This window comes from Gekko japonicus, unplaced genomic scaffold (genome assembly GCF_001447785.1).
Source record: "Gekko japonicus isolate JY-2015 unplaced genomic scaffold, Gekko_japonicus_V1.1 scaffold1069, whole genome shotgun sequence".
In the NCBI taxonomy this organism is placed as follows: Eukaryota; Metazoa; Chordata; class Lepidosauria; order Squamata; family Gekkonidae; genus Gekko; species Gekko japonicus.
The window spans coordinates 506816-515607 of record NW_015167571.1 but is presented as its reverse complement, the minus strand read 5'-3'; the positions used below and the strand labels follow the sequence as shown (position 1 = coordinate 515607).

The 8792-nt window shown below is 47.6% G+C and overlaps 1 protein-coding gene across 1 annotated transcript in view; it reads right to left on the bottom strand.

The window, feature by feature from the left end:
• The window catches only part of TXNL1 (thioredoxin like 1), a 31189-nt gene that overhangs the window by 9436 nt on the left and 12961 nt on the right, over window positions 1-8792 (bottom strand). Inside the window, exons 3-5 of the mRNA XM_015413854.1 lie at window positions 7965-8034; window positions 6826-6998; window positions 5244-5348 (exon numbers count right to left, since the gene is read on the bottom strand). Coding sequence (XP_015269340.1) covers window positions 5244-5348; window positions 6826-6998; window positions 7965-8034 — 348 coding nt within the window. The remainder of the gene's footprint in view (window positions 1-5243; window positions 5349-6825; window positions 6999-7964; window positions 8035-8792) is intronic.

Genomic DNA, 8792 nt, shown 5'->3' with positions numbered 1-8792 from the left:
CGACCCCTGCTTTTTGCCATCATGTGGGCATGGAACAGGGTCACTGGGTGTGTGTGTGTGTGTGTGTGGAGGGGGGGGTACTTGTAAATTTCCTGCATTGTGCAGGGGGTTGGACTAGATGACCCTAGAGATCCCTTCCAACTCTATGACTCTAGACCAGGGGTCTCCAAAGTAGTGCCCGTGGGCACTATGATGCCCACTGATACCTTTTCTGGCACCCTCCAAGTGTTTTTAGAATGTGGGTAGGGCTTTTGCTACTGGAGATTTGATTGGCTATGCAGATTTTTAAAAACGTTACTTGGGCAGCGGCTGCCAACCACGGCACAAGCATCTTCGCTGTGACTGAAAGTAAGCTGCAACAGCCATTTTCTGCCTGGCTCCGCCTCCGATAGCAGCCATTTTGTGGCAGCGCCCAGCATGCTGTGTAAAATTCCAAATGTGCCCACATGCTGCAAAACGTTGGAGACCCCCTGAGCTTTAGACCAACATTTGCAAAGCTTATGGCCCACCAAGGTGAACATAGCTCTGTGATTCACTGGAGCCAGAAGGCCATTGGCAGGGCAATTCCTGTATTTTTGCAGATCCAAACAGGCAGGAGCTTGAGACCAGAGAACTGTGAGCAGAACAAAGCTTGTGTGGAATGGGACTTACCAACTTCCCCTCTCCCACTAAGCTTCCTAAAATCCTGCTTGGGGAGAGAGTCTTGGCAAAAATTTACCACCACCACCCCCCAATCTACAGAAGTGCCATTCTACTTAGCATGTTACCCCGGCAGAAGGACACTTTTGGATCCAACCAAGATTAACGTACAAGGTGAGAGATGCTGTTAGGACCGAAGCAGAAATTAGCAACTAAAGCTATTCTGGAGAGAAGAGGTCAGCACCCAGTGTTTGTGTGTGGGAGAAACAAAGATAAAAATGCTACGGAAGATTATGACCCTGTTTATGACTTCTGCGATCCTGAACACATCTAGAAGCCTGTTACATTACTGCAAAATGAATGATACATCCATGAAACAAGCTTTGCATTTCCAAGGTCATCCCTTGTTTTAATTCAAGGGAGGAGGATGTGAACCTATCAAGATAATGGCACATTTTCTCTCTTCACATGCTGAATGCAGCCAAACTACATTCTTCCCATTTAATGCTCTGTATCTCAAGGCGTATTGGACCTGCGGTGGCTCAAGTGGTTGAGACACTGAACTGCAGGCTGTGGAAGGGCAGTAGTTCAGCAGTTCGAGACCCGGGTGCCGCACGATGGAGTGAGCTCCCATCTCTAGTTCCAGCTCCTGCCAACCTAGCAGTTCGAAAGCAAGAAATTGCAAGTAGATAAATAGGTACCACTTCGGTGGGAAGGTAACAGTGTTCCGTGCGCCTTGGTGTTTAGTCATGCCGGCCACATGACCACGGAAACATCTTCGGACAGCGCTGGCTCTTCGGCTTTGAAACGGAGATGAGCACCCCAACCCTAGAGTCGGATTCGACTGGCTTTCGAGCAAGGGAACCTTTACCTTTATCTCAAGGCATAAGAGCACGCAACTGGAATCCCATTGCTGTCCCATGGCCCTCCCATTTAGCTCTTGTCACAGTCTTAATGCCCAGTGTGACCCTCCCCCCCTTTATGCCCCATAGGTCCTCTTTAACCTCTCCCTTCAAAGCATCACCCGGAGTGGTAGCAAGATTTAATGAAAACTCTAAACCTTTAGGGCTCCTGAGAAATCTAGATACTCCATGACAAGGGCCCAGTATCTTAAAACTTTAGATTTTCCTCCCCACAGGAGGGCTTTACCTTGGCTAGATGTAATGTTATGCCATCAATGGTATTAGGAGATACAAGAAAATACCATATTCTGAAAGGATTTGTCCCTGCTCCCTAGGCAAGGTGGAAGCATCAGGACACGTTTTCATACGCTGCACTTTTTATAAAGAAATTCTAGATAAGGTAAGTCTTCCTTTTTTGGATGGGCTAGTAGGTGATGGACAGGACATGTTTGGAGAAACTATTGGTAGATGAAATTCCAGCTGTCAGTAAGGTGACACCTAGGTTTTGTGCCCATGCGCTTAAAGTGCGAGGCAAACAAAAGACCTGTTTTTCAGGACTTCTCCTCTCTTGTTTTAAGTTTGTTATTTTTGTTTCTGAAAATGTGACGACTGGTATATTTTATCCTTGTAACCAGTGTTCCCTCTAAGCTGAGTTAGAGTGAGCTAGCTCACAGTTTTTTAGCTTCTGGCTCACAGATTTCTGTCTTAGCTCAGGAAGGATTGCTCCAGAGCAAACGAATTCATGCAGTAGCCAAACCACTCACTCACAACTTTAATGCCAGTAGCTCACAAAGTAGAACTTTTGCTCACAAAACTCCACAGCTTAGAGAGAGCCTTGCTTGTAATATGATGCCTTGTATATCTTAAAGATGTCACCCTTTTAAACTATTATACCTAGGCCCCGGTCACATGGGCCAGATAACACGGGGGGGGGGATGGCCATTTGTGCCGCCGCAATTTAATCCGCCACAACCTGATCTGACGCCGCTGCAGCGGACCGGGGTTGTTTCCAGCGGCACGTGTTTCCGGCGTGCTTCGACGCGGCAAGAGGACCGCGCTGGAGCGATCAGACGGAGGAAGTCCATCGGTGGCCCGTCGCAAGCATTTGATAGTGGACTTCCACAGGTACCTTTTAACTCTGGATCTTCGGCCGGACGAGACAGGTTGGCTATGGGTGTGCGACGCTTGCCAGATGTGCCCGTTTGATCGCGCCTGTAAAACCCGCCCGGCATCCGTGAGTATCCCACGGCAACTTCTGCGTGTGACCAGGACCCTAATTATGTTTTTATTCTGCTGTATTTTTGAATATGGTCATTGACTGTAAATACATTAACTAACTAGCATCACCTGCAACAGATGGCTAGCAGAGCTCTGGCCTAATTCATTTAGATTTGAGTCCAGTATTCCCTTAGGGACCATGAAGTGTTTTGGGGTATAAGCTTTTGGGAGCCAAAGCTCCTGAACGCTTACACCCTGAAAGTCTTGCAGTCTATACGGTGCTACCGGACTAAAAAATCTAACCGTTTTATTGTAGACTGGCACGGCTACACTCTGAAACTCCCCTAATTCGCCTTTCTGTTTGTGGTGAAACCAGAGCTGCCTCAATACCTGAGGCACAGCTTAGGTCAGGGTCATTTCAGGTATGCTCAGATGGTGTTTCTGCTACTTGCCGAGACAAATAATTCTACATGAACTCTACTCTGGTCCAGATTCAGCTTGTTTAAAAAGAGAAATCTTCAAACACAAAAGAAAACCCACTGAATTCCTCCTGATTTGCTCCCACCCACCGTGGACCCTCCCCTATGCTGTTCCCCAAAGGTCCACCAACCTCCAGGACTGGGACTCGAGGGGGGGGGGAGGAAGTGTCATGGCAGACTGCACTGGGAAACGGGAAAGCTCAGAATACTCAAGCTTCTTTCCTAACTTCCCAGCATCTTAAAAACCTATTCCTGTACAGGCACATAATATTTACGGTGCATGCAACCATTTCACAGAAGGGGAAGGGGCTGAGGAAAGCCATGAAAAAATGGCAACAAGAATGCTGCAGACAAACAGAAAGATGCTCAGCTGGCTACAGTTTACAAAATGGAACCAAAGTCAACCTTGACCACACCAGTCAAACGGACAGGCTCTCTGTACAGTGTACTTTTTCAAAGTCCACCATCATGCACACTCCAAACACCATCATGCACACTCCAAACCAGCGAATGTCCTTCTTAAGTCAGGGATTCTCAAGTTTTTTTAAAGGCAGGGATTCTCAAGTGCTTCTGGCCACTGCTTTCCCCTATTTAAGACTGGGCATTTCACCGGCCAAAACAAGACTGGCCGAGCCTTTTTAAGGCATCATTCTCAATGCAACAATGAAGCTGTTTCAATGAAGATGTGTCCCAGAGAGCCTTGTGCTCTGTAGATCAATATCTCCTGGTAGTCCCTGGACCGAAAGACATCCGTTTAGCCTCAACCAGGGCCAGGGCTTTCTCTGCTCTGGCCCCAGCCTAGTGGAATGCGCTCCCAGTTGAGACCGGGGCCCTGCGGGACTTGTTACAGTTCCAAAGGGCCTACAGAATGGAGCTGTTCTGCCAGGCCTTCGGTTGAGGCGGCGGAGATCCAACCATCCCGGCCTCCCCTGTCCACAGAATCAGCCTTAGTGCTAAATTCAACCTCTCGAGGAGGTATCACAGATGCCTGAAATCTTATTATTAACTGCCATCTTGTTTGTACTTGTTTTAAATTGGGGTTTAGATTGTGTTTTTAACAATTATTGCGTTTTACCTGTTGCGACTGCCCTGAGCCCCACTCTGTGGGGTAGGGCAGGGTAAAATTTCATAAATAAATAAATATTTGGTTGGGCTCCAAAGAATGAGACCCCGAGCCCATCTGACTACAGAGGTATCATGAAAGACACACAGCGAGGGCTGAGTCATCAGAGGGGAGCCAAGCAAAGCTTTCCGGGATTACAGGATCAACTCTAATGCCAAGCCAGATCCCCATTTCAATCGCGTCTTCTACGAGGCATATGATTTTCTACACTCTTACGATCAGCAAAGTACAACTTGGAGGCAAGAGAATGTTCCACAACAGCATGTACTTTTTAAGAAAACCGAAATGCTATCAATGCTCCCTCTAAGCTGTGGAACCTTGTGAGCAAAAATTCTACTGTGTGAGCTACTGGCATTAAAGTTGTGAGCAGGCGGTTCGGCTGCTGCATAAATCGGTTTGCTCTGGAGCCATCCTTCCTGAGCTAAGACAAAAATGTGTGAGCCGGAGGCTAAAGAACTGTGAGCTAGCTCACATTAACTCAGCTTAGAGGGAAGACTGGTCATCATACCGATTCTGAACTTTTTTTGGGGTGGGAGTACCACACACCCACAGTGTGCTGAAGAAGGGAGGACCAGTGGCCATTTTCCCCATCCCTGTACAAACCCTGCTTCTTTGAGAGAAAGGAATCTGCTTTGAAAACCCTGCCTTAAGAGATCATTGGTCTTCACAAGCCTTCCCTACAGACACCGCACACTCTTCAACTCCTTGCAAACACACGCAGAGCAACCCAGGCAAGGGGCTTCCAGCTCTCTGGCTGCAGTGCAAGTTCAAGGTCCGAACAGACCAAAAAAAAAAATCACGCTCCTTCAGCTAAAACTATCCCTGAAGCTTCCGTCAACCCCAACCCGCTGTTTGATTTGAGGCCCAGGCTTTGGAACGTACCCGCTTAAAGTCATTCATATTTGTCGCTTGGACTGGCGTCCCGATGAATGTGAAATACGTGATTCTCGTTGCTTCCTCATCTCCTTGATTGGACTGGACGAATAACTGAAATGCAGAAGATTAGCAGTGAGATGCAGGAGGCAGAGAGCGGATAGCCCGCTTCTTTCCAATTCTATGAAAAGCCAAAGGCAAGGGGACTGGATCCAGACTGAGTCCCCCTCCAGCAGAATGGAACGCTCCTGCTTCCCACTGTAGCTCATTGATCTACATGAAATGCTGTTCCTAAGGGAATAAGGAACCCCAAGGAATGACATGGGGGAGGGGGGTCCGCAGTGGGAAAAGGGAATCGGTGGAAGTGGCCAATTTAGTCTGGATCCAGCCCAAGCTGTCTACAGTTGAGTGGCACCTCTCAACAGGCCACTTCAAATACACTGACGAAAACATAAGTTTGAAATAAACGGCAGGACTTGACCCTACTGGAGGATTTGAACCTGGTAGTTAGAACAATGCCAGCCTGTGATTGACACTCTCCCCCCCGCAAGCTGTAGCCAGAAGGGAGAATGATAGGGGGGGAAATCTGGACCTACAAAGAAGCCTCTTGATAGGAGAAAGCTGCCTACTCCCCTGGTAGAATTTACCAATTCATTCATGCCATGCCTGATGCAACGACAGCACAGTCCATGGTGGCCGGGCCCAATCTTCAGACATTTGAGAATACAGAACACAGGGCCACAGGCAATGTACCGGCAGCTCATGCTAGGTATTCTTGTGCTCTGTAGTAAAACTGTACATACCAGGGCTGTTTAGCAATCTGAACAACAAAGGATTCCTCTGCTGCTTACAACAGACCACTTTTTGTCTGTCTAGCCCAGGGGTGCCCAACCTCTAAAAGCTTGTGGGCACCTTTGGAATTCTGACACAGGATGGTGGGCGTAACCACAAAACAGCTGCTGTGGGAGGTGGCGCCAACCACAAAATGGCTGCCACAAGAGGCAGAAGAGCTAGCCACAAAAGGCCAAGGAATTACGGTTATGCGTAAGTCTAACAGTAACACTTCAACATTTCAGGCAGAACCTCCGTTTAACAGGATGCCTTTTAAAACGAGCACATTGTTTACGAAATACTTCCTTGCTTACACACAGCTTACCTTCAGTCACACAGTGAAGATCATTGTGCTGTGGTGACACCTGCCGCCAACGCCATGGTTAAAGAGCCACGCAGCCAGTCGGAATTCCAACGGCCAATCGGAATCACTACTGGGCAAAGCCCTGCCCACTTTCTAAAAACACTTGGCAGGTGCCAAGAAAGGTGTCTGTGGGTGCCACCATACCCGTGGGCACCATACTTGGGACCCCTGTTCTAGCCTCATTCTCACTCCCCCCACAGAAAGCCTGAACGCTCTGGTCTCGCATTCTTATACAAGGATCACACCTAAGAGTAAAAGACAAAGATCTTCTTCAGATACACATCTGCAGTTGACGAAACTGGGCTCTGCTAGGGTGCCACGGCACCAAAGAATGGCCTCAAAGGCAGTCTTTCGAAACGATCTGAGTGAAGCGACAGTTAAAGGCTTTTAACTTACAGTTACACTGTTGATGTTCTGAAACTTTACATAGCGAAGCGGGATAATGCTGTCTTCTTTGATATCATCTGGCGACAGTTCCAGGGCTTGAGTGGGCTCGCTTCTTTCTGCTTCTTCAAAATCGATTGATCGGGGGAGGTTGATGAACATTTTTACATACTTGGGACCCTGACCTGTGTTAAAATATTAGATGAAGGCAGTGTCAGCTGAGTGCTAGGACTCGTGAACCTGGCCCCAGAATATGGATCAGAAAAACCCACACGATGGGGCCAGGTACTCAAAGAGGAAACGTTAATCTTAAACCTTAAAAATAAAGGAGATGATGTTTTAAAATGCCAATATCTCATGAGGCAGCCTCACAAAATCTCAGCAGCCATTTTGAGCTGCCGGGGCAATCCAAAAATGGTGGCTGGAGTTTCATTTTTGAGGCCAGAGATGTGTAGAGGAGAAAGGGGCAGACACCAAAGACCAGGAGAGAGACTGGGGATAGAAAAGCAAAGCAAAATGGAGTAAAAAAAGAGATATGGGGAAAAGGAGGGAAAGAAAAGAAGCTGTGAGGAAAGGAGAGAAAGTAGAGATAATATAGGGAGATCCACTAGCTTCGGGGCATAGTTCTAGCCCATTTTTCAGACCAGAACTGTCTCCCAAAGTATAATAAAGTGCTGTCAATCCGCAACCAACTTATGACAACCCCATGAAGTTCTCACCTCATGCGGTTTTCAAGGCAAGAGATGAACACAGGGGCTTTGCCACTGCCTTTCTCTGCACGGCAACCCTACAGTCTAAGCTTGGTGGTGTCCCCCACAAGTATTGACCATGGCTGACTCTGCTTAGCTTCTGACCTAGGACTAGTCTGGGCTATTTAGACCGTAGATCACATCAATCAAAAGGCACAGACTCTTCCCTCAGACTTACAGTCTAACAAAACACATGAAGGGAAGAGGAATGGAATGAAAAGACAGGAGGACATCAGTCTGCCAACATCAGAAGGCATGGAGAAATAGGGAACGGAAGCAGGACCAAACGCAATGAACCCGCAGCTTATGCTTCATATTATCAAAACTATGACGGTGCTAAAGCTATCGTCAGTGGGTCACGTGGAGAGACAACTCTGCCCTGAGAAAAGTCTTTTCACTCACCATTATCGGGTCCGTGAAATTTCATAGAATAAAGCTTGACAGGCTGATTAAAAGCTACCGTAATAAGCAGCTGCGGAAGGGGAAAAGATAGCAGTGAGACGGGCTTCAAATGCATCTATAAACAATATTATTCCACAATCTTTTTTGCATTTCTGTGTGTGCGAAGGTGTGCCCATGCCTGGAAGTCATGGAGACTTCTGGCAACTCCTACTGGGGCATGGAGGTCATTCAGAGAAGTGGCTTGATACCCTGCCTCTGCCTCCCAGCCCCGGTATTCCTTGGAGGTCTCCCATCCAAGTACCTGCCAGGGTTGGCCCTTCTTAGCTTTCGAGATCTGATAAGATCAGGCTTGCCTGGGCTGTCCAGGTCACGACAGTATTCCACGATCTTATTTTGGTTTGAACTGCAATGCTTGTTCCTGGGCAGTGACAAACAGACCTCACAGCGTATTTAAAACCAGCGTGGTGGAGCCATCAGAGGACAGATTCTTAACTTTTCACACCCAATACCATCCACCTGGGAAAGAACCATCTCAGAGAATGCCTCCAACCTCCCCAAGGAAAAAACAGGACGGAACATTATGCCAGACAAACCAAATCTATACATAGTTTATTGTATATGCAAACGAGGCATAAAGAAAGAGTGCTAATTTTTATCCGATCTGAATTGCCCCACCCCTTTTTTTGGAGAACCCATCCCCCTCCTCCCATCTTTGTGACTATTTATTTGTTTCATGTGTATCCCACCCCTTTCCTCTACTGGGTCCCAAAATGGCTTACACCTAGAGATATGAAGGCCCGGGGAAAAAACCGGAAAAATTCGGGGGGG